At 49.2% G+C, this 26,209-nt stretch overlaps 1 protein-coding gene across 4 annotated transcripts in view; it reads right to left on the bottom strand.

Annotated features, from left to right (window-relative positions):
* Positions 1 to 26,209, bottom strand: part of pir (pirin) — a 173,147-nt gene that overhangs the window by 7,646 nt on the left and 139,292 nt on the right. For all 4 annotated transcript variants that reach the window (XM_072514344.1, XM_072514346.1, XM_072514343.1 and 1 more), the window contains 2 exons: positions 22,901 to 22,983; positions 15,342 to 15,408 (listed from right to left, as the gene is read on the bottom strand). In XM_072514344.1, the coding sequence (XP_072370445.1) occupies positions 15,342 to 15,408; positions 22,901 to 22,983 (150 nt within the window). The remainder of the gene's footprint in view (positions 1 to 15,341; positions 15,409 to 22,900; positions 22,984 to 26,209) is intronic.

Genomic DNA, 26,209 nt, shown 5'->3' on the forward strand with positions numbered 1-26,209 from the left:
GATAAGAATGATAGATTTCCTTCATTAGTGAATCAGATGGGTTTTTACAACAATCAACAATGGTTTCATGGTTATTATTAGACCTTTAATTCCAGATATTTATTGGATTCAATTTCTACCACGTGCCATGATGGGATTCTCTAATAAGTCCACGGAGGCAGAAGTCCTGTCACCAGAATTCCTTTCATTTACAAACCCAACAGCTGAACAACCATGACCACTCAGTCTGCTGTCTACACCGGGAGTGCAGAGGATCTGACACTCCCCGTTATACACAAAGAAAGGGGTTCCCTGATTGGGCCACTAATCAGGGAACTCATATTCTAATTAGCCAATCTCAAAGGCCTGGCCTAAGTCATTCCACCCCCCCCCCCCCCCCCCCCCAACTCCGATGAGCTCCCGTGGTCCTCGTGTCTCACGGGTCTCCTGCTTCGTTTCTGCGCCGGGTCTGGATCCTCCACTTCGGCCTCCGATGTAGGGGGGGTAAAGCGTCTAGGCGCCCGTCTTTTCCGATGTGAGCGTCTGAGTGGTGGTTCGCCGCCTTCGTCCGGTGGCAGGGGTACAGCTGCGGCGTCATCTATGGTGTCCATATCAGAGTCTGATGTCCTCACCAGTGGTGAACCAAAGGAAACTATAATTTAAGGGAATCTTAACCTGTTGAACCACGCCAAGTTTGGGGGAAGCATAGTTGATGAATCAAGTCCTGGCGCAATACGACAAGTTATAAGATTTGTACTATTTGTAGACTGTGTTAAGTTGTTCGATTCCTTGTATTATTCGACTGTGTAAAGTTGAAGGAATTTATATCATCTCTGCTATTCGGTTATCAGTAGCACTTTGCGAATACTGGAACTCAGCAGAAATTTGCAGTATAAACTCCTCAGGTGCCAAAAAGAATTGTTTTATTTGTAGTCGCTTGATTACAATTTGAAAGTCATTTAAAAGGCAATTCGTAGACAATTCGAAGCTTTCAGAGAATTACAGACATTATCTTTCTTTGCTTAGGCAGACAGCTTGAAAGTAACTTTTTAAAGGTCAAAGTCTGGCAATGAAACATGAAGAGAGAGAGAAAGCTAATCTTCAGCTAAACTCAAACTCAAAGTCAAAAGTGGACTAACATCACTGACACAGATTGTTAAACTGACAACCCCCAAAAGACATAAACTAAAATGGAGACTAGAATCAAAGGCAAAAAACACTAAACTAACAGAAAGACAACACAGCACAACACCCCCCCAAAGACAATACACCACAGACAACACACTAAAAACTAAACCTAACCTAAAACAAAACTTACAAAGACAATACTCACAAAGACAACAAAACCCAACCTAACCTAAAATGGCCGGGAGAAACTTTTTAGTTATACACTTTCATATCTGTCTTAAGTCGTCTAATTACACCCCAATATAATCCTAATTGGTTTGGGTTAGACTCAAACACATTTGATTTGATGGCAAGCCGTCCATCTTCAATGTGCAACATCAGCTTTTTTGGCCCAGCTGTTATCTGCATTGTGAACAATGTTGCTGTGTATTCAGTCCCTGTCCTTGACAATTAGCACAAGCAGCATCAAATTATCTTGCTGTTTTAATGTCACACTGTCTTTGAAAATATGCATTTGCCAGAACAACGGACTTCAGTAAAAGTGAATTATGCTGTATAAATGGGTATTAAAAACTGGGGCTCAACATTTATGCTTAAACAGCTATCTTTTACCTATACGAGTTGTATTTGAAATACTTGGCTTCTACACAGGGGTACAGCTGCGGCGTCATCCATGGTGTCCATATCAGAGTCTGATGTCCTCACCAGTGGTGCCGGAGGGACATGAACAGTTTGTCGGGGAGGACTCTCCACGGTCCTTGGTATGCTGGTCTGAGTCAGCTCCAGAGGAGGAAACGAATCTGAGGTCCGCACCTGATCCAGGTGTTTCTTTATTACATGTTTTCCCACATGTATCTCATACGACACAGGTCCTGTCGTGCTTTGAGAATAAGAGTGCTCCAACCAGCTTTGCACACAAATCTTCAATCCGGGCAATTGTGTATTTGTCCAGTTCTGAGTAGCGATTAATCGTTTGTTTGAAATCGCCACGAAGGCGGACCGAGCTGTCCGGCTTCAGGATAGACACAACGGGTAGCGCCCATTCTGCAAACTGGACCGGATTTATTATTCCTTCCCGCTCCAATCTTTTGACTTCTGTATCAACCTTCTGCCTTCATGCGAAGGGTACTGATCGGGCCTTGTAGAATTTTGGGACTGCTTCTGGATCTACGTCGCCTTTGCTCCCTTTATTGTTCCGAGCCCTTCTCGGAAAACCTCTGGGTATTTTCACAGGAGTTCGCTCAGGCGACCATTTTCCAGCTGGAAAATGTTTACCCAATCCAGCTGGATCTCTTTTAGCCAGTTTCGTCCCAATAAGCTGGTCCCGCACCTTTCTCTACCATTAAAGGCAGCCTAACTAGTTGCTCTACATAAGCCACAGTTACATGTGTTGTGCCCAACCCTCTCAGTGGTTCCCCTGTGTATGTCCTCAGTTTTGCCGAGGTCCTGGTTAGGGATAAGGGTTGGAGTCAGTGCGAATTCTGTTAAATATTGTTTCCCCTATCACTGATACGGCTGCTCCCATGTCGACTTCCATTCATGTGGGACGTCCATTCAACCTTATGATTAATTTAATGGGTTTTGATTTTATCATCGTTACACAATTTAGTTGTACCTCGTCGGAGGTAGGTGGGGCTTCTTAGGTGTGCATTCTCCTGTACCCCAGCCTACGTGTTCTTCTCCAAAATCTTGGTTTTGGGCTTTCTATTTCTTCTCTCTGGCTCTGATCTCTGGCAATAACTACAATATCTTGTTGGGCGAAAAGCTGTAGGGGCTGCCGTCTGTCTGGTCCTAATTTTCCCTTGCTTCGGAGTGGTTCTGCGAGTGGGCCTGGGTAACATGGTATCCGAGTCGTTTCTGAGGGTGGCTGTGCAATTGCCTGTCCCCCAGCAGTAGTCCCTTAACTCAGTTTCACTGGTATGGGCCTCTACCTCCATCAGAGTACCCTGTAACTCATGCGCTCTGCTTGCAGCTTTTTCCAAGGACAAAGCCAGCTGCAATGCTTGTTTGCAATCCAGCTCGGCCTCTGCTCGCAGTCGTTTTTGTATCGCTAAATTATTTATCCCGCACACCAACAGGTCTCGGAACATCTCATTTAGCGTCAGGCCAAATTCGCAAGCCTCTGCTATTCGCCTTAATCTTGTTAAAAAGTGAATGACTGATTCCCCAGTGTCTCAGAATGCTGTGTAAAACCTGTATCTTCGCAGGATAAGAGGTGGCTTAGGGTCACAGTGCTCTTTTACAAAGTCCGTCAATTACTGTAATAAGTTCACGGAGGCAGAAGTCCCTCCACCAGAATTCTTTTTATTTACAAAACCAAGAGCCGAACAACCAGATGCATTCAGCTTGCTGTCTACACGGGTAGTGCAGAGGATTTGACACTCTGTTATATGCAGTGAAAGGGGTTCCCTGATTGGGCCACTAATCAGGCAACTCGTATTCTAATTGGCCAATCTCAAAGGCCTGGCCTAAGTCATTACAGATTCAAACCCGGGCCCCCTGGGTCTCTGGATTACTAGTCCAGTGACAATACCACTACGCCACTGCCTCCCCACTGTCTACTGAAATAGAGATCTTCAATATTCAAAATACTGTTATATTTGAGATAGCAAAAGCCTAGTGAAACAAAAAATCTGGGGCGGGATTCTCTGTTCGTCGATGCTGAAATCAGGAAGTGCGATCGAACGGAGAATAGCTTCCAACGCCAAAATCGCAACAGGCGCCGGTTTGACGACAAATCGCAATTCGTCGTCACTTCAAAAATGCCGTCAATGCGTTTTACTCCGCGTGTACTTTAATTACCATTTGTATATCATTAGTGGGCCCACCCACGATTCTCTGCCTTCGATGGGCTGAGTTCCCACCGGCACGGTTCACTTGTGCTTTTAAAAATTGTGAACCTGCCATGGTGGCTGCTGAGAGAGAGAGTACGGACAGTGTCCAACATTGCCGACAGTTGTGCCGCAGGCCGGGAGGCTTCAAGGGCTGGGGAGTCATGGGGGGTGGCCAGGAGGTGGGCTGTGGGGTCGTGGTGGACGGGTATGACATAGACATAGACATAGAACATACAGTGCAGAAGGAGGCCATTCGGCCCATCGAATCTGCACTGACCCACATTAAGTCCTCACTTCCACCCTATCCCCGCAACCCAATAACCCCTCCCAACGCTTATGGACACTACGGGCAATTTAGCATGGCCAATCCACCTAACCTGCACGTCTTTGGACTGTGGGAGGAAACCGGAACACCCTGAGGAAACCCACGCAGACACGGGGAGAACGTGCAGTTTCCGTACAGACAGTGACCCACCGGGGAATCGAACCTGGGACCCTGGCGCTGTGAAGCCACAGTGCTATCCACTTGCCCTAGATTTTATAATAATAATTGCTTATTGTCACAAGTAGGCTTCAATGAAGTTACTGTGAAAAGCCCCTAGTCGCCACATTCCGGCGCCTGTTCGGGGAGGCTGGTACAGGAATTGAACCTGCGCTGCTGGCCTTGTTCTGCATTACAAGCCAGCAGTCTTAGCCCACTGTGCTAAACCAGCCCATGAAACACCATTACCGCTGCCGGCAAGGCAGCCATGCAGCTGCGAATGCCACTGACAGCCCGCTTTAAACCTAGTGCCATGGGTCGTATAGGTATCCCTCTGGGGTACCCCCCTGGGTGCCTTCAGCTGCATGGGCGCTCCAGCACACCTGTCCCATCTTTTTGGCTTTGATAAGTGTGTGGGAAGTGTGCGGCTGCAGCAGCTTGTCTGCCCTGGCAAGTGTCAATCAAGGACCTGGCGAATCCCGCACTGTTTTTCATGGGAATCGATGGTGATCCATGTGACACCAGTGCTAGCCCCTCGCCGGTATACGGAATCAGTGCAGGTGCAGTGTCGATATTTCTGTCGTAAAATTCCACGGATTCTCCGTTGGTGTCAACACGTAGTCTCAGAAACAGAGATTTCCACCCCTGGTTTCTCATTGAAAATGTATTTTCTTACTTATCACTCCATCTATTCTACCCTCCTCATTGCTTATTAGTTGGCTTTGAAGTTCCAAAACAGTAGTTATTCAAAGGAGTTTGTGTGACTTTTTCCTCCTTTTTGCCTTGATACCATGAGGTGTAGACTCATTCTTCAGAGTCTCTTGACACAGTAGCAGAGGTAAACACTTCAGATGAACATGTTAAATATTCATATGCCAGCATCCCAGAGCAAAGTTTCAAGGCAGTTGATTCCAGAAAATAATATTTATTGATGTGATGATGCTGGCAGCTATCTCCGTCGTGTTGGCCAAGAGGCCATGAGAATGGTTGATGAGTCAAGACGCATCCAATTTAGTTTTGAATGACTGATTAAAAAGCTTAAACCCAGAGAATTTCCGGGTTGGTTTCATAGAGTTACAGCACTTTCTCATCAATGCCCCAAAAGATTGTCATTCCTGTTCTCCTTTGTGCCTACTGTGTTAGCTGCCCCACCAGCAGAGGAATAGCCTCTTCATATTTTGGTCGGATTATTTTTAACTACCTCCTTTCAAACCTCTAGTTGTTTGTATTTTGCTTTTTTGCAAACTGCGATTCACTGAAGGCTATGGAATGGAACAAAGTGAATTGCTCATTTGGTGAGCCAGTACAGACACAATGGGCCGAATGGTCTGCATTTCATAGAATTTAGCATTTACAGTGCAGAAGGAGGCCATTCAGCCCATTGCGTCTGCACCAGCCCTTGGGAGAGAGCACCCTACTTAAGCCCCACGCCTCCACCCTATCCCCTTTATCCCTGTAACCCAGTAACCCCACCTAACCTTTTTGGACACTAAGGGCAATTTAGCATGGCCAATCCACCTAACCTGCACGTCTTTGGACTGTGGGAGGAAACCGGAGCACCCGGAGAAAACCCACGCAGACACAGGGAGAACGTGCAGACTCCGCACAGACAGTGACCCAAGCCGGGAATCGAACCTGGGACCCTGGAGCTGTGAAGCAACTGTGCTAACCATTTTGCCACCGTACTGCCCTGTAATTTGCACTGTAACAATTCTGAGTTGATGATGATGGTAGAGAGGAAAGCTGAGTCAAGCCTATAAGGCTGCAGACTGGAAGAATGGTAAAATGTTTGGTGAAAAATCTTAATTTTTCATGCTCACGTGCAAAAAGTAGCTCGTCGGGAGTAGTTGTCAGTAATTCCATTCCGAACCCCCATGGATTTTCTGTCCATTGTCTATTCAACCAAGACAAGGATCTTCTCTAAATATCTCCCAAGGATATCACTAAATCTCTTTATTTCAAAAGAAGGTCACCCATAATTCAGACAGAAGGCTGTCCGTATTCAGCAGGAAACTCTAATGGTACATCACAGGCAGGGGAAGTTATGGTCGTGACAATGCCTAAGGAGACATCACACATCACATCGAGAGAGCGTTTCCATCTTTCTTCCATTTTCTTCATACAGCATGACAGATGATAGATGCGTTTACCACCACTCATGTCTCTGCTCCAGCTTGCATGCCACAAATTCACCCTCATCTCTCTTTCCTTCCAGGCACTGAGAATTTGGTATCCCGCTGGTATGGGGTGTGGTTGTTGGAGGTAGAACATACAACATAGAAAAATACAGCACAGAACAGGCCCTTCGGCCCACGATGTTGTGCCGAACCTTTGTCCTAGATTAATCATAGATTATCATAGAATTTACAGTGCAGAAGAAGGCCATTCTGCCCATCGATACTGCACCGGCTCTTGGAAAGAGCACCCTACCCAAGTTCAATACCTCCACCCTATCCCCATAACCCAGTAACCCCACCTAACACTAAGGGCAATTTTGGACACTAAGGGCAATTTATCATGGCCAATCCACCTAACCTGCACATCTTTGGACTGTGGGAGGAAACCGGAGCATCCGGAAGAAACCCACGCACACACGGGGAGGATGTGCAGATTCCGCACAGTCAGTGACCCAAGCCAGAATCAAACCTGGGACCCTGGAGCTGTGAAGCAATTGTGCTATCCACAATGCTACTGTGCTGCCCTTAAGAACAAATTAATCTACACTATATCATTCTACCGTATTCCATGTAGCTATCCAATAGCCGCTTGAAGGTCCCTACTGTTTCCGACTCAACTACTTCCACAGGCAGTGCATTCCATGCCCCCACTATTATCTAGGTAAAGAACCTACCTCTGATATCCCGCCTATATCTTCCACCTTTCACCTTAAATTTATGTCCCCTTGTAATGGTTTGTTCCACCCGGGGAAAAAGTCTCTGACTGTCTACTCTATCTATTCCCCTGATCATCTTATAAACGTCTATCACGTCGCCCCTCATCCTTCTCCGTTCTAATGAGAAAAGGCCTAGCACCCTCAACCTTTCCACGTAAGACCTACTCTCCATTCCAGGCAACATCCTGGTAAATCTCCTTTGCACCTTTTCCAAAGCTTCCATATCCTTCCTAAAATGAGGCGACCAGAACTGCACACAGTACTCCAAATGTGGCCTTACCAAGGTTTTGTACAGCTGCTTCATCACCTCACTGCTCTTAAATTCAATCCCTCTGTTAATGAATGTTAGCACAACATAGGCCTTCTTCACAGCTCGATCCACTTGAGTGGCAACTTTCAAAGATGTATGAACATCGACCCCAAGATCTCTCTGCTCCTCCACATTGCCAAGAACCCTACCGTATTCCGCATTCATATTTGTCCTTCCAAAACGGACAACCTCACACTTTTCAGGGTTAAACTCCACTGCCACTTCTCAGCCCAGCTCTGCATCCTATCTATGTCTCTTTGCAACCGACAACAGCCCTCCTCACTATCCACAACTCCACCAATCTTCGTATCGTCTGCAAATTTACTGACCCACCCTTCAACTCCCTCATCCAAGTCATTAATGAAAATCACAAACAGCAGGGGACCCAGAACTGATCCCTGTGGTATGCCACTGGTAATTGGGATCCAGACTGAATATTTGCCATCCACCACCACTCTCTGACTTCTATCGGTTAGCCAGTTCGTTATCCAACTGGCCAAATTTCCCACTATCCCTTGCCTCCTTACTTTCTGCATAAGCCTACCATGAGGAACCTCATCAAATTCCTTACTAAAATCCATGTACACTACATCCACTGCTTTATCTTCATCCACATGCTTGGTCACCTCCTCAAAGAATTCAATAAGATTTGTAAGGCAAAACCTACCCCTCACAAATCCGTGCTGACTATCCCTAATCAAGCAGTGTCTTTCCAGATGCTCAGAAATCCTATCCCTCAGTACCCTTTCCATTACTTTGCCTACCACCGAAGTAAGACTAACTGGCCTGTAATTCCCAGGGTTATCCCTATTCCCTTTTTCGAACAGGGGCACGACATTAGCCACTCTCCAATCCCCTGGCACCACCCCTGTTGACAGTGAGGATGAAAAGATCATTGTCAACGGCTCTGCAATTTCATCTCTTGCTTCCCATAGAATCCTTGAATATATCCCGTCAGGCCCGGGGGACCTGTCTATCCTCAAGTTTTTCAAAATGCCCAACACATCTTCCTTCCTAACAAGTATTTCCTCGAGCTTACCAGTCTGTTTCACATTGTCCTCTCCAACAATATGGCCCCTCTCATTTGTAAATACTGAAGAAAAGTACTCGTTCAAGACCTCTCCTATCTCTTCAGACTCAATACAAAATCTCCCACTACTGTCCTTGATCGGACCTACCCTCGCTCTAGTCATTCTCATATTTCTCACAGATGTGTAAAAGGCCTTGGGGTTTTCCTTGATCCTACCCGCCAAAGATTTTTCATGCGCTCTCTTAGCTCTCCTAATCCCGTTCTTCAGTTCCCTCTTGGCTATCTTGTATCCCTCCAGCGCCCTGTCTGAACCTTGTTTCCTCAGCCTTACATAAGTCTCCTTCTTCCTCTTAACAAGACATTCAACCTCTCTTGTCAATCATGGTTCCCTCACTCGACCATCTCTTCCCTGCCTGACCGGGACATACATATCAAGGACACGTAGTACCTGTTCCTTGAACAAGTTCCACATTTCACTTGTGTCCTTCCCTGACAGCCTATGTTCCCAACTTATGCACTTCAATTCTTGTCTGACAACATCGTATTTACCCTTCCCCCAATTATAAACCTTGCCCTGTTGCACGCACCTATCCCTCTCCATTACTAAAGTGAAAGTCACAGAATTGTGGTCACTGTCTCCAAAATGCTCCCCCACTAACAAATCTATCACTTGCCCTGGTTCATTACCAAGTACCAAATCCAATATTGCCCCTCCTCTGGTCGGACAATCTACATACTGTGTTAGAAAAGCTTCCTGGACACACTGCACAAACACCACCTCATCCAAACTATTTGATCTAAAGAGTTTCCACTCAATGTTTGGGAAGTTGAAGTCACCCATGACTACTACCCTGTGACTTCTGCACCTTTCCAAAATCTGTTTCCCAATCTGTTCCACCACATCTCTGCTACTATTGGAGGGGCCTATAGAAAACTCCCAACAAGGTGACTGCTCCTTTCCTATTTCTGACTTCAACCCATACTATCTCAGTAGGCAGATCCTCCTCGAACTGCCTTTCTGCAGCTGTTATACTATCTCTAATTAACAATGCCACCCCCCACCTCTTTTACCACCCTCCCTAATCTTATTGAAACATCTATAACCAGGGAGCTCCAACAACCATTTCTGACCCTCTTCTATCCATGTTTCCGTGATGGCCACTACATCGTAGTCCCAAGTACCGATCCATGCCTTAAGTTCACCCACCTTAATCCTGATGCCTCTTGCACACTTCAACCCATCTCCGTGCCTGCAAGTACTCTCCTTTGTCAGTGTTCCCTTCCCCACTACCTCACTACACGCTTTGGCGTCCTGAATATCGGCTACCTTAGTTGCTGGACTACAAATCCGGTTCCCATTCCCCAGCCAAATTAGTTTAAACCCTCCCGAAGAGTACTAGAAAACCTCCCTCCCAGGATATTGGTGCCCCTCTGGTTCAGATGCAATCCGTCCTGCTTGTACAGGTCCCACCTTCCCCAGAATGCGCTCCAATTATCCAAATACCTGAAGCCCTCCCCCCTACACCATTCCTGCAGCCACGTGTTCAATTGCACTCTCTCCCTATTCCTAGCCTCGCTATCACGTGGCACTGGCAACAAACCAGAGATGACAACTCTGTCTGTCCTGGCTTTTAACTTCCAGCCTAACTCCCTAAACTCGTTTATTACCTCCACACCCCTTTTCCTATCTACGTCGTTGGTACCAATGTGCACCACGACTTCTGGCTGCTCCCCCTCTCCCTTAAGGATCCTGAAGACACGATCCGAGACATCCCTGGCCCTGGCACCCGGGCGACAACATACCTTCTGGCCATCCCAAGGTAGCCACTGGCCATCCCAAGGTGGCCAGGTGTGCCCCTTCAGCAAGAGGAGACCAGACTTCTTTAGCACAGTAGGCTAAACAGCTGGCTTGTAATGCAGAACAATGCCAGCAGTGAGTGCGGGTTCAATTTCCATACCGGCCTGCCCGAACAGGCGCCGGAATGTGGCGACTAGGGTTTTTTCACAGTAACTTAATTGAAGCCTACTTGTGACAATAAGCGATTATTATATTATTATTATATATATTATTATTTCAGATGGGGTGCCACTCAATATCAATCTAGCAACCCCACCAGACCAAAGACTGGCGCCATGAGTCTATAGGCAGTACATAAGACAAAGAGGTCCTCACATGGTGAATCCATGGGCATCAAGAGTCACCAAGTGACACCTGGAAAGAATTCTGGCATTAACGGCAAAAGCCTTATCAGCCATGTCAAAAGGAAGATGATTATAAAGCGCCATTTAGGATTACTGAGGGAGAGTCAAACTGATTCTCAGGTTGCAGAGCTGCCGAAAGATATTTTGCATCAGTCAAGACATAAATTACTTATGCCCTAATATATTTTTTTGCTGTGCTGGTTGAGATTCACTTCATTTGTACGATGGCACAAATATTCTCAGGAGAATCTGGTGAAGCTTTTTTCAAAATCTTACAGCATTAAGATATTTAAACATTGTTGTGCCAATTAATCCATTGAGGGAAGGATCTTTTCGACTATTTAAAGATATTATTTAGCAGGATGTGGGCTTCGCTGGGTAGGCCAGCAGTTATTGCCCATCCCTAATTGCCCCAGAGAAGTTGGCGGTGAGCTGCCTTCTTGAACCATTGCAGCCTATGTTGTGTAGATACATCCACAGTGCTGTTCAGGAGGGAGCTCGAGGCAAATGACCCAATGACAGTGAAACACAGGGTTGCCCACACAGACAGATTCTACCAATCATTTCAATGCACACCTTGCTTCTAAAAGTTTGTGTTTCATTTGTGACAAATCAAGGAGAAGTAACCAATATATAATGTAAACTAAAAGGAGGAAGTGTTAGAAATGACGTCCAATGACGTGCAGGTTAGGTGTATTGGCCTTGATAAATTGCCCTTAGTGTCAAAAAGAGTAGGAGGGGTTATTGGGTTACGGGGATAGGGTGGAAGGGAGGGCTTAAGTGGGTCGGTGCAGACTCGATGGGCCGAATGTCCTCCTTCTGCACTGTATGTTCTATGTTCTAAATGCATCGAAGATCAATTAGTGTAAAGGGTAAGATCCTGGCATGGATAGAGGACTGGCTGACAGGCAGAAGGCAGAGAGTGGGGATAAAGGGGTCTTTTTCAGGATGGCAGCCGGTGACTAGTGGTGTGCCTCAGGGGTCTGTGCTGGGACCACAACTTTTCACAATATACATTAATGATCTGGAAGAAGGAACTGATGGCACTGTTGCTAAGTTTGCAGATGATACAAAGATCTGTAGAGGGACAGATAGTATTGAGGAAGCAGGGGGCTGCAGAAGGATTTGGACAGGCTAGGAGAGTGGGCAATGAAGTGGCTGATGAAATACAATGTGGAAAATTGTGAGATTATACACTTTGGAAGGAGGAATTTAGGCATAGAATATTTTCTAAATGGGGAAATGCTTAGGAAATCAGAAACACAAAGGGACTTGGGAGTCCTTGTTCACGATTCTCTTCAGGTTAACATGCAGGTTCAGTCGGCAGTTAAGAAGGTAAATGCAACGTTAGCATCCATGTCAAGAGGGCTAGAATACAAGACCAGGGATGTACTTCTGAGTCTGTATAAGACTCTTGTCAGACCCCATTTGGAGTATTATGAGCAGATTATCGTAATTATAGGTGGAAAGTTCGATTCTCCACCTCAAGATCTTATCGTTCTCTATTTTGCCCCGCTACGTATTGTCGAACATGAAGGCTACCGACCGTTGGTCGGTGACGAGGGTAAACCTCCGACCAGCGAGGTAGTGGCTCCAGGGCCGCACGGCTTCCATGATGGCTTGAGCCTCTTTTTCGACCGAGGAGTGTCGAAGTTCAGAGGCGGTGAGGGTGCGTGAAAAAAAACACAACCAGTCTGCCTGCTTGATTGAGAGTGGCAGCGAGAGTGACCTCTGATGCGTCGCTCTCCACCTGAAAGGGGACGGACTCGTCCACTGCGCGTATCGCGGCTTTGGCGATGTCCGCCTTGATGCAGTTGAAGGCCTGGCGGCCTCGGCTGCCAGAGGGAAAAGGGTGGCCTTAAATAGTGGGCGGGCTTTGTCCGCATACTGGGCGTAGTAGGAAAAAAATCCAAGGCACCTCTTGAGGGCCTTGGGACAGTGAGGGAGAGGGAGTTGCAGGAGGGGGCGCAGACGGTCAGGGTCGGGCCCGAGGACTCCGTTTTCCACGACGTAGCCGAGGATGGCCAGTCTGGTGGTGCGGAAAATGCACTTCTCCTTATTATAGGTGAGATTAAGTTTTTGGGTGGTTTGGAGAAATCGGTGGAGGTTGGCCTCATGGTCCTGCTGATCATGGCCGCAGATGGTGACGTTGTCCAAGTACGGAAACGTGGCCCGCAGCCCGTACTGGTCCACCGTTCGGTCCATTGCTCGTTGTGAACATCGAAACCCCGTTCGTAACGCCAAAAGGGACCTGGAGGAAATGGAAAAGGCGGCCGTCTGCCTCAAACGCAGTGTAGTGGCGATCCTCTGGACGGATTGGGAGCTGGTGGCAGGCAGACTTCAGATCCACCGTGGAGAACACGCGGTAGTGAGCGATCTGATTGACCATGTCTGCAATCCGGGAAAGGGTGTACACATCAAGTTGCGTAAACCGGTTAATGGTCTGGCTGTAATCAACCACCATCCGGAGTTTCTCCCCGATCTTGACGACCACCACCTGAGCTCTCCAGGGGCTATTGCTGGCCTCTATGACTACTTCCCGCAAGAGACGCAGGACCTCAGACCTAATAAATATTCTGTCCTGCATGCTATATTGCCTGCTGCGAGTGGCTACTGGCTTGGAAGGAGGGTCGACTTTCAGAGTGGTCAGATTAGCGAAGAGGGAAGGAGGGTCGACTTTCAGAGTGGCTAGGCTGCACACAGTGAGTGGGGGCAGGGGTCCGCCAAAGCGAAGCGTCAGGCTCTTGAGATTCCATTGAAAATCGAGCCCTAAAACGAGGGGGCACAGAGGTCTGGGAGCATGTGCAGCTAGAAATTAGTGCACTCAGCGCCCTGTACCGCTAAGGTTACCGTAGTGCACCCACAGAATTGTACCGAGTGCGACCCGGAGGAGAGGGAAATTGTTTGTTGTGCTGGGAATACCAGGAGCGAGCAGCGACTTACGAGATCTGGGTGGATGAAACTCTCGGTGCTCCCGGAGTCGAACAGGCAAGGTGTCTTGTACCCGTTAACCCGAACGGCCATCATTGAGCTCTTGAGGTGCTTGGGTCACGACTGGTCCAAGGTGACTGCACTGAGTTGAGGGTAACCGGCGGCATGGTCGGCTGTGCTGGGGCGGCCCCCCGGTGACTGTCCGAGCAGGTCTTACGCGTCGAGCGGCGTAGCAGTTGGCGTCCAAGATGGTGGCCCCCATTGATCAAGAGTGGCGGGCGTCGAGGAAGATGGCGTCCAAGATGGCGGCCTCCATGGATCGCACGTGGCCGGCCGAGTGGGGGAGGATGGCCAAAATGGCGGCCCCCGTGAGTCGCAGGTGCTGTGCGGAGTCGGCAGGCACGCTGCCACATTGCGATGTCTGCGGGCCTGAGAGTCGGTAGTCCGGGTCTGAGAGTTCGCTTGCCTAGGCTTGGCGAGGCAGACCTTGGCGAAGTGCCCTCTTTGGCCGCAACTGTTGCAGTGCGCGTGGCGGGCCGGGCAGTGTTGTCAAGGGTGTTGAGGCTGGCCGCAAAAATAACAAGGCAACCCCCCATGATGAGCGGGTGTGCACGCAGCATAGGCCTGGGGTAGTCTCTGGTCGGGAGCCCACGAGGGGGTCGAGTGTTAGGCTGGAAATGCAGTGAGGCTCTGGAAAGCGACCTCCAGTGAAGTCGCCAGTTTCACCGTCTCGTCCAGGTCCTGGGCCCCTTTCTCGAGCAGTCGCTGCCGCACGTAATTTGATCTGACCCCCGCAGCGTAGACGTCTCGGACGGCGAGCTCCATGTGCTGAGTGGCTGTAACAGCCTGATAGTTGCAGTTGCGCGCGAGGGCTTTGAGGTCACGCAGATAGTTGTCGAGTGACTCCCTGGGGCGCTGGCGTCGAGTAGTGAGAATATGTCGCGCATAGACCTCGATCACAGGCCGCACGTAGATGCGCTCGAGGATTGCGAGAGCGGCGGTATATGAGCTGGCCTCTTCGAGTTGCACAGAAATGCAGTGACTCACCCATGTGTGGAGGAGACTCAATTTTTGTTCGTCCATGACGGATGGCGTCGGCGACGCGGCAAGGTAGGCCTTGAAACACCGCAGCCAGTGTGAAAAAATTTCCTTCACCTCCGTGGCCTGTGGATCGAGCTCCAGTCTGTCAGGTTTGAGGGCTGACTCCATCATCGTTTTTGTTCAGATAGTTAATTAAATTGATGCGACCATCAATTCACTCAAGGACTCATGTCGGAGTAAAACAGTGGTTTTAATTAACTATCAACTTTGCCTGCCTGCGACTGGTACATACTGAGGACAGTCCCACAGGCCAGCTACTCTTATACTCCTTCAACAGGGCGGAGCCATGGGCGGAGCCCGTACATGCTCCAACATCCTCCAACATCTCCCCCTGTGGGTGAAGCCATACAATGGCCCACAGATAAAACCCACAGGGTTAATAACATAGAACATAACTGGTGAATTAACTGTATTTACATTCACCACACCATTAAATTCTCGTTTGTACCTACCATGTTTCACAACAGGTTCATTAATAGGTTCACCTGCAATCAAAACAAATCGAGCAACTTCATGGTCCTGAAGAATAATTGAATAGTGAACAAATTACATATGAATCTCTCCCAGGAATAAAAGGATTAAGCAAGCTTGAGAAACATAAGCAATAAATGGTCCAACGTGATGATGAATGAAAATGCACAGAAAATACTCATGATAAAATTCTTTATAAATTACAGATTATAAACAACACTGAGGACAAATGTTTCAAATGATGCAGTTTGTAGTATAAGTGCACACACTCAGCAAGCTTCACTCAGAGGGAGCATTTTGGTGACCTGGGGTTACAGGGCATTACCCTGTCTCTAGATTGGGGATTATGGGCCATGATCTTGTTTCTAGATTGGAGATTACAGGGCATGACCCTGTCTCTACATTGGGAATTACAAGGCGTTACCTATCTCTAGATTGGGGATTATAGGCCGTGATCCTGTCTCTAGATTGGGGATTACAGGGCATGATCCGGTCTCTGGATTGGAGATTCTAGGGTGTTACCCAGTCTCTGGGTTGGGAATTACAGGGAGTGACACTGTCGCTGGATTGGGGTTTACAGGGCATGATCCAGTCTCTATATTGGGGATTACTGGGTGTGACCTTGTGTCTGGATTGGGCATTCAGGGAATTACCCCATCCCTAGGTTAGGGATTACAAGGCCTGACCATGTCTCTGAAGGATTACAGGGTGTGACCTTATCTCTGGATTGGGGAAAACAGTGTGCGATTGTGTCTCTGGATTCGGGATGATAGGGCGTAACGCTGTCTCTATATTGGTGATTACAAGGCATGACACAGTCTCTCGATTGAGGGTACAGGGCATGACCATGTCTCCTATTTAGGGATTATAGGGCGTGACCCTGTCTCTAGATTGGGAAATACAAGGCTTCTTCACCCTGTCTCTATATTGGGGAATACAGGGCATGACCCTGGTTCGAGATTAGGGATTACAGAGTGTGACCTTGGGCGCGATTCTCCGACCCCCACCGGGTCAGAGAATCGCCGGGGGCCGGCGTGAATCCCGCCCCCGCCGTGTCCTGAATTCTCCGCCACCGGAGATTAGGCAGGGGCGGGAATCGCACCGCGCCGGTCGGCGGGAATCCCCCGGGGATTCTCCGGTCCGCGATGGGCCGAAGTCCCGCCGCTGTCAACCCACGGCAGCCGGCGTGGATTGAACCACCTTTGGAACGGCGGGACACGGCGGCGCGGGCGGGCTCCGGGGTCCTGGGGGGGGCGGGGGGGGGCGCGGGCGATCTGGCCCCGGGGGGTGCCCCCACGGTGGCCTGGCCACGATCGGGGCCCACCAATCCACAGGCGTGCCTGTGCCGTGGGGGCACTCTTTTCCTTCCGCCTTCGCCATGGTCTCCACCATGGTGGAGGCGGAAGAGACCCCCTCCACTGCGCATGTGCGGGGATGCCGTGAGCGGCCGCTAACGCTCCCACGCATGCGCCGCCCGGCAAAGTCAGTTTCGCGCCAGCTGGCGGGGCGGAAATCAGTCCGGCTATGGCCTAGCCCCTCAAGGTGAGGGCTCGGTCCCTCAAGATGCGGAGATTTCCGCACTTTTGGGGCGGCGCGATGCCGGACTGATTTGCGCCTTGTTTGGCGCCGGCCGGCGAACATCGCGCCGATATCGGAGAATCCCGCCCCTTGTCTCTAGTTTGGGGATTACAGAATGTGACCCTGTCCCCAGATTGGGAATTACAGGGCGTGATCCTGTCTCTGGATTGGTGATTATAGGACATGACCCTGTCTCTAGATTGAGGATTACAGGGCGTGACCCTGTCTCTAGATTAGGAATTCCAGAGTATGACCTTGTCTCTAGATTGGGGACTCTTTTTTTTCATTAAATCACGCCCATTAAATCAATGTGTTGGGGAAACATGCACATTTTTCCAGGTAACGAGCGCTTGCAGATTGTTCAAAGCGGCACCTTTTAAATTCTGGACCGAGTTGTGACCAGACGACAATTAAAGTGAGCTCCATCTTTCCCTAATTAGATCATAATGCGAGGAAATGACTCGACTCTGCTCATAACCTCTACTACCATAGGCACACAACATACATTGATAAAAGCAACCTTCATGACTCCAAAGGGCTGTGCAGCCACTTAAAATGTAGTCACTGTTGCAACGTAGGAATCGCTGCAGCTAATTTGTGCACAGCTAGCTCCCACAAGCAGTAAAGTGGTACCGACTAGATCATTTGTTTTTGTCGGTTCGCCTTTGGAGAGAAATATTAGCCAGAACATCAGGGATCGCTCCTTTGCTCTTCTTCAAAATGTTGTCATGGGATCCTTTACATCCACCGGAGAGGGCAGACAGCTTGGAACTCAGTTTAATGCCTCATCAGAAAGATCATACTCAGGGAGTGAAACAGGGGCTGGTTTAGCACAGGGCTAAAGAGCTGGCTTTTAAAGCAGACCAAGGCAGGCCAGCAGCATGGTTCAATTCCTGTATCAGCCTCCCCGAACAGGCGAATAATCAGAATGTGGCGACTAGGGGCTTTTCACAGAAACTTCATTTTGAAGCCTACTTGTGACAATAAGCAATTTTCATGTTTCATTTCATTTCATTTTCATTTCATTGTGAAAAAATGAGTTCTGATGAAGGGCCCTTGACCTGAAACATTAACTCTGTTTTCTCTCTCTTTATAAGAAGATTGCCAAAGCTGATGAATTTTAGGTTTTTGATGTTATAAGTCCCCTCCACACCCCTTTCCCTGACACACTAGGAGTTTCGGCCTAGACTTTGTGCTCATGTGTCTAGAGCAGGACCTGATCCACAACATTGTAACTCAAAAGTAAGACAGCCGCCCACTAAGCCACGGGTCACAGGAGAAATAAGATCTTGGGCACACAATCATCTCCACGATTTTCTCTGTCATGGCCATGTATCTGTTTCCTCATCACTGCTGGGCCAAAATGCTGGAACTCTCTACTTATCAAAACCGAGGGAGGATCATTAACACAAGACCATAACAGAACCAGAAGGCCTTTCACCAGCAGTTTCTCAGGTTATCGAAGAATGCTGGCTTTGTCAGAACGCACCTCATCCTGAGAATACCAATTTTGAAAAGGGTTTGAAAGTTTTCTAGTCATTTTTTAAAAAAAAATGTTTATCATTGTCACAAGTAGGCTTACATTAACACTGCAGTGATGTGAAAATCCCCTAGTCGCCACACTCCAGTGCCTGTTCGAGTACACAGAGGGAGAATTCAGAATGTCCTATTCACCTAACAAGCACGACTTTCGGGACTTGTGGGAGGGAACCGGAGCACCCGGAGGAAATCCACGCAGACACATGGAGAACGCGCAGACTCCACACAGACAGTGATCCAAGCCGGGAATCAAACCTGGGACCCTGGCGCTGTGAAGCAACAATGCTAGCCACTGTGCTATCATGCCGCCCACTTGAGAATTTTGGAGATGCTTGCACTGTAATTTTAATCCATTTTTAAAGTCACGTATTTTTGATTGGAGTTCTGTTGGTCACTTATGTTAAAATAAACCAGAGAAACCATTATAAGGTTGTCACAGAGCTTGGAGTGAGTGCGGATTGAATCGCCATGGCAATGGAAGTTGAGAATTTGGTGACGATAGTATTACAGTGGAATAGAGGAATGCACTTTCTGATGCTCAACTCCAAAGGAGTGCAGCCACTCAAAGCCATGATTCTTGGATAACTTTCTTGGTTTAACACCGAGATATCTATTCATTGGGGAGGCAATAGTGGAGTAGTAATCCAGAGACCCAGAGTAATGCTCTGGGGACCTGGAACCCACCACAGTAGATGCTGAAATTTGAACTCAATAAAAACGTGGAAGTAAAAGTCTAATAATGTCCATGAAACCATTGTCGGTTATTGTAAAAAAACATCTGGGGCGAGATTCTCCGACACCCAACCGGGTCGAAGAATCGCCGGGGGCTGGCATGAATCCCTCCCCCGCCGGTTGCTGAATTCTCCGGCACCGGAGATTCGGCGGGGGCGGGAATCGCGCCGCGCCGGTTGGCGGGCCCCCCCCCGGCGATTCTCCGGCCTGAATGGGCCGAAGTCCCGCTGCTAGAATGCCTGTCCCGCCGGCGTGGATTAAACCACCTCTCTTACCGGCGGGACAAGGAGGCGCGGGCGGGCTCCGGGGTCCTGGGGGGGGCACGGGGCGATCTGGCCCCGGGGGGGGTGCCCCAATGGTGGCCTGGCCCACGACCGGGGCCCACCGATCCGCGGGCAGGCCTGTGCCGTGGGGGCACTCTTTTCCATCCGCCTTTGCCACGGTCTCCACCATGGCGGAGGCGGAAGTGACTCCCTCCACTGCGCATGCGCGGGGTTGCCGTGAGCGGCCGCTGACGCTCCCGCGCATGCGCCGCCCGGCAATGTCATTTCCGCGCCAGCTGGCGGGGCACCAAAGGCCTTTCCCGCCAACTGGCGGGGCAGAAATCAGTCCGGCGTGGGCCTAGCCCCTCAAGGTTAGGGCTCGGCCAGTCAAGGTGCGGAGAATTCCGCACCTTTCGGGCGGCGCGATACCGGACTGATTAGCGCCGTTTTTGGCGCCGGTCGGCAGACATCACGCCAATTACGGAGAATTTCGCCCCTGGTTCTCTAATGTCCTTTAGGGAAGGAAATCTGCCATCCTTACCTGGTCTGGTCTACATCTGGGGTGGGATTCTCCCCTACCCGGCGGGACGGGGGGTTCCGCCGTAATGGAGTGGCAGGAACCACACCGGTGTCGGGCCGCCCCAAAGGCGCCAGCTGGCGCCGAAAGGTCTTCGCTGGGCGACGCATGCGTGGGAGCATCAGCGGCCGCTCACGGCATCCCCGTGCATGCGCAGGGGAGCGGGTCTCTTCCGCCTCCGCCATAGTGAAGACCATGGCGAAGGTGGAAGAAAAAGAGTGCCCCCACGGCACAGGCCCCCCCGCGGATCGGTGGGCCCCGATCGCGGGCCTGGCCACCGTGGGGGCATCCCCCGGGGCCAGATCGCGCCGCGCCCCCCCCCAGAACCCCGGAGCCTGCCCGCGCCGCCTTGTCCCGCTGTTCAAAAGGAGGTTTAATCCTCGTCGGCGGGCGAGGGTTGACAGCGGTGGGACTTCGGCCCAACGCGGGCCGGAGAATCGCCGGGCGTAGGCCCGCTGACCGGTGCGATTCCCGCCGACCGGCGCGGCGCGATTCCCGCCCCCGCCAAATCTCTGGTGGCGGAGAATTCTGGACACGGCGGGGGCGGGATTCACGCCAGCCCCCGGCGATTCTCCGACCCGGTGGGGGGTCGGGGAATTGCGCCCCTGATTCCAGACCCACAGCAGTGTGGTTACCACTTAAAAATGCCCTCTGAAATGGATGAGGAAATCCCTCCGTTCAGGGCAATTAGGGAAGGACAATAAATGCTTGCCCAGCCAGCAATGCCCACATTGCTTACACTTGGAGGGGTGGTGTGGGATGGGGTAAGGTACGGATGATTTGCAGATGAGATGAAATTTGCAGATGAGAGGGAATTTAAAAGTGCAATAAACAGTAAGGAAGATAGTGATAGATTTCAAGAGGACATAAATAGGCTAGTGGAATGGGTGGACACATGGCAGATTAAATCCAATGCGGAAAAGTGTGAAGTAATATATTTTGGTCAGGAAAATGAAGAGACAATGCAAGCTGAATGGTCCATGTTTAGAAGGGGTGAAGGTAGAGTCCTGGTAGTATTAGTGTATGAATCTTTGAAGGTGGCAGGATAGGTTAACAAAACAGTTCATGGCAAATGTGAGCTCTTGTGCTTTATAAACAGAGGCAACGAGTACAAAAGCTGGAGATTTATGACCTTGGCCCCAATTCTAGCTTGGCCCCAACTGGAAAATCATGTCCAACTCTGGGCACCACTTTAGGAAGAACATAAGGGTCTTGAAGAGAGTCCAGAAAATATCTTACAGGCCAATTCCAACTGGGTGGCATGGTGGCACAGTGCTTAGCTCTGCTGCTTCCTAGTTCCAGGGACCCGGGTTCGATTCTGATCTTTGATGACTGTGCGGAATTTGCATGTTCTCCCCGTGTCTGCGTGGGTTTCCTCCTGGTGCTCCAGTTTCCTCCCACAGTCCAAGGATGTGCAGGTTAGGTGGATTGGTCATGCTAAAATTGTCCCTTAGTGTCCAAAGATGTGCAGGTTAGATGGGGTTATAGGGATAGGGTGGGGAGTGGGCCTAGGTAGGGTGCTCTTGCAGAAGGCTGGTACAGACTTGATGGGCCGAATGGTCTTCTTTTGCCGGGGGAGGTGGTGGAAGCAGGTACGATGGCAATGTTTAAGACTCATCTTAGCAAATACATGAATAGGATGGAAATAGTGCAGAAGGTTTTAGTTTAGACGGGCATCATGATTGGCGCAGGCTTGGAGGGCCAAAGGGCCTGTTCCTGTGCTGTACTGTTCTTTGTTCTTTGTTCTGCACTGCAGAAATTCTACAATTCTATTCTATAAGAAATTAAAGTTATGTGCATAGATTGAAGAAGCGGGGATTGTTCTCCTTAGAGCAGGAAAGGCTAAGAGGAGATTTCATAGAAGTGTTTAAAATCATGAAAGGTTTTGATAGAGTAAACAAAGAAACCTTTTCCAATGGCTGACGGGTTGATAACCAGGAGACACAGATTTAAGACAATTGGAAAAGAAGCAAATGTGGCAAGAGGCAAAATCTTTAGTGTCAGCAATGGCTCAGTCAGTGGTACTCCTTGCTTCTGAGTCACACGATTCTGGGTTCAATTCCCACTCAAGGCTTCGAGCGCAAAAATCAAGGCTGATGTTCCAATGCAGTACTGAGAGAGTACTCCACTACCAGAGATGCCAGGCTGGACTCTCCATCGTCAGGATCCTCCGCTTTGCCGGCAGCGCACTCGCGCCCGCGGATTCCCGGCGGCTTGGGATGTCCACAATGGGAAACCCCATTGACTGACTGCCGGGATGGAGGATCCCACTGCTGGCGGGGGTGCACCGCACCAGAAAATGGGTGCAACGGGACATAGGATCCTGCCCGCCATCTTTCGGATGAAGTGTTAAAATTACGGTGGAAGATTCCATATCACTATTTCAATGAAGAGAAGAGCAGGTATATCCTGCATTCTGGCCAATATTTATTTTCAATCAACATCACAAAAACAGATTCGCTGGTGATTATTGCATTGCTATTTGTGGGAGTTTGCTGTGCGCAAATTGACTGCTGCATTTCCTACAGTGCAGCAGTAACTCTCCGTCAAATGTACTCCAATGGCTGGAAAGCACTTTGAGATGTCTGGCGGTACCAAGTTTTTTATTTTTTAAGCAAAACCCTGTCGTCAGGGTTTGGAATACACTGTCTGATAGTTCCAATAGTTGCCTCCTCAAGGGTATTGAATAAATACTTGAAGGGCGAAATGTAAGGGACATGGGGAAAGAGCAACAAAATGGGACCATCTGGATTGATTGTGGGATGATCCAGCAGAATCGAAGGGCTGAATGGCCTCTTCTTCCGTTGCACTATTCTATGATGCACTATGAGATTTATCTGAAATTCAATACCTTATTTTCCATTTGGACATTTTCTCCATCATCAAGTATAGCTACATGGTGAGGCTCAATTCTTCTCTTCTCCTTATCAGGGCCTGTAAGATATTTGTTTTTAAGAAGTCAGTGTGTTGACAGAAGTTCCTTTATTTTAACCATCGCTGATAATTTTTTGGACCCATTATTAAGTTCTCAAATCTCAGGTGAAGACAATTAATTCTTACAAAGGATAATGCGAAACAGTGTAATCGCCTGAGAGTTAAGCTTACAGAGCCGCTGCAGAAAGTACAAGGAAATGTCGGTCAGTGTCAATTGATTATTTTCTTCTCAAAATCTGGACCTACACTGGGTGAGAAAGCAGGAGAACATCTTTGTGACAATGCCCAATATGATTAGTGGGGAAATACGAGTTACCCACACAAACATTTTTTTAAAATCACACTCAAATGGTGATCGGCAACAACCTGTCATTATCTACCCAGGGAAAGTTATCACTCCGCGAGGTGAGGAACAATTTATATCTCATTTGCTAACGTAGGGCCAGTTTGATGGAAGGAGTGCTCGGTTCAATGGCACTTTCCACATATTCCTGAAAATGCAGTCAAATGCATTGACGATGGGTTTGGTGCTCGATCAGAATTATGTGGTTGATGCCACTGTGACAACAGGACAAAACAGTCAGAGAACTTACTTTCATAACAAGGTCATTATATGCATGATCTCATTTTGGTTCAGTATAAATGAAGAAAACATGGCGAAATGTGGGCAGTATAGCCCAAACTTGTGGCATGATTATAGAAGTTGAGTTTCATCAATTTAAAATATAAACTCTTTCCTGCTCTTTCCTCTACATTTTGGGTTCCTCACCATCTGTACCTAAGGTTGGGTGCTTCGAGCAACTCCATCCCTACCTCTACAACTGATCAACAGAGCACAATTCAAACATGCGAGATGGGCTGCATGCTGGATAATGCCTGACTCACAACCTTGCTGCACAGTTCCATTTAATAGCCTGGCTAAGAACTTGGTACATCCAATGGAGTCTGAGGAACAACCAAAATAAAAAAAATTGGGAACTGGAAATATATTGGGCCATAACTTCCTGGCTCCCCAGCATCGTATTTGGTGGCTACCCCAACGATGCACTGGGGAATCCCTCATGGAAGTTCCCATGTAATTATTCACTTGGGAATTTCCCCGAAATGCTAACTTCCCTAGGTAATTGTGCTGGACTGGGAACCTTCCGACAGTAGCAATTTAAATTATTAATTTCAGATGGTTCTTCCTGTTTTACTCCCATAGTTACTCTGAAAAGAGTGAGAAGGAAAGAAAGAACTTCCAACTCCAGAGCAACTATTTTAAACACCTAGACAGAGCCCCCCATGGGACAACCCCCACCCACCGAACCCACACACCGACCCCGCCAGATGACCAATCACAATTTCCCCCAATTATGCACCACTCCTTCCCTCACCCCAGTCTGACTCCCCCCACCCCCAGGCCCGATACCGCTGAACCTGCTATACTCTATCCCAGTATGATATCTGAACGCCCACTTACCTTTAAAACTTACCTTTGCCTTTTCAATAGTCCCTTTAAACACCTGCTTTGCGACAGCTAGTGCCGTCAAAAGGGGGGGTGCCCCTTCGTCGTGCTCCATTCACGCCGTGGGGGGTGGAGAGGGGCTTCGCCGTTCCTGTCTCACCCGGCCTGAATGAGGAAGATCGGGCGAGACGGGGGGGGCGTTTCTCTGAGCCCCATGCCCGGCCAGAGAATCGCCGCAACCGCGCCACGACGCCCCGACGCTGGCGGCAATTCTACGAGGAGCGGAGAATCGACGCGCAATTCTATGAGGAGCGGAGAGTCGGCGCCATTTGTGCCGGCGCATTTGACGCGGTGCCGGCCACGGGCCGCTGGAATCAGCGGGGCCGCCGATTCTCCGGCCCGGATGGGCCGAGCGGCTGCGCCGATACGACAGAGTCCCGCCGGCGCCGTTCACCCCTGGTTGCTGCTGGCGGGAACTCTGCGTGAACGGTGGTGGGCGGCCTGTGGAGGGGAGGAGGAGGGCTCCTTCACCGGGGGGGCCTCCGATGGGGGTCTGGCCCGCGATCGGGGCCCACCAATCGGCGGGCCAGCCTCTACCGCCCTCGGGCCTACTTTCTGGCGCAGCCGGCCCCTGAACACCGACGCCATGTTGAGTCGGGGCCGGCGCGCTAAAGAAGTCCACCGCGCATGCGCAGGTTGGCGGGCGGAAAGGAGGCTGGAGCCAGAATCGGTCGTACCCGGGCCCGGTTGGCGCCGTCGTGAAATGCGACGGTGTTCACGACGCCGTGAATACTTGGGCTCCATATTGGAGAATCGCCCCCAGGGGCTTCACAACTCCAGTGAAGGTAAGTACCTCTGGATAGGCAATCCGCCGATTATTGCCACTCTGAGGAAGTTACAGGAAGGATATGTCGCCCATTCTTCCAATTTGCATTGTAATTAGGTTAATTATTGTAATTGCAGTAAATCCATCTCTATTTGGACCAAGCTTTAATTTCTTGTTCTCACTTCCAGCAGAACAAAGAGGCAGGCGGCGAACCATTTTATGCAGGAGTTGGGACTAGGGCAGTGTAACTCCCGCTGCTAATCTAGACTTCTTTCTCTTTTCTGTGGCCTTTAACCTCACTTGACATTATAATCTTTCTCCATTAACAAGACCAAGGCATGAATCTGCTGAACCTTCTGAGGACCCGAAATACCACCCACCACATTTGTTCTCCATCTTGCATCCTTATTGTGTTGAAAGCAAGATCCAGCACATGTTTCTTCGTATACTACATCTTTTGCATGACTTCCAAATGATGAAGGTCCTTTATCTCGGCCCCCTTCTATTTTATAGATGACATGTTTTTAAATCTCAAGGTTTACATGAATTGCTAATCTTTTCTCATCTCCTCTGCTGCTCTTTGCAATCTTGGTGATGCTTTGAACCATTGAGATTGGTCAATTTGGTCTCTTAATTTTAGAAATAGATTCTAATTGGCAACTGGTTAAGGATTCAGTGCTACCCACTTGTAGTGCCGGACTATCTTGGGAGTGATGGAATATACCCCCAGATCAGAGATGCAGTAGGAAATGATAGGCTTTCTTTCCCTTTTTTGGTCGGAATCCTCCAGTCATTTTGATTTGTTTTACCTGCCAGCAGTGCGACTCTGCCCATGGGTGATACGGCGGAGTGGGGTGGTTACAATGAGAAATCCTATCGACAAGTGATGGACGGTTAGAATCCTGCCGCCAGTGAACGGGGCGTGGCCGTGAATCACGTGGTTCGGAGACCGG

This window comes from Scyliorhinus torazame, chromosome 8 (assembly GCF_047496885.1).
Source record: "Scyliorhinus torazame isolate Kashiwa2021f chromosome 8, sScyTor2.1, whole genome shotgun sequence".
Taxonomy (NCBI): domain Eukaryota; kingdom Metazoa; phylum Chordata; class Chondrichthyes; order Carcharhiniformes; family Scyliorhinidae; genus Scyliorhinus; species Scyliorhinus torazame.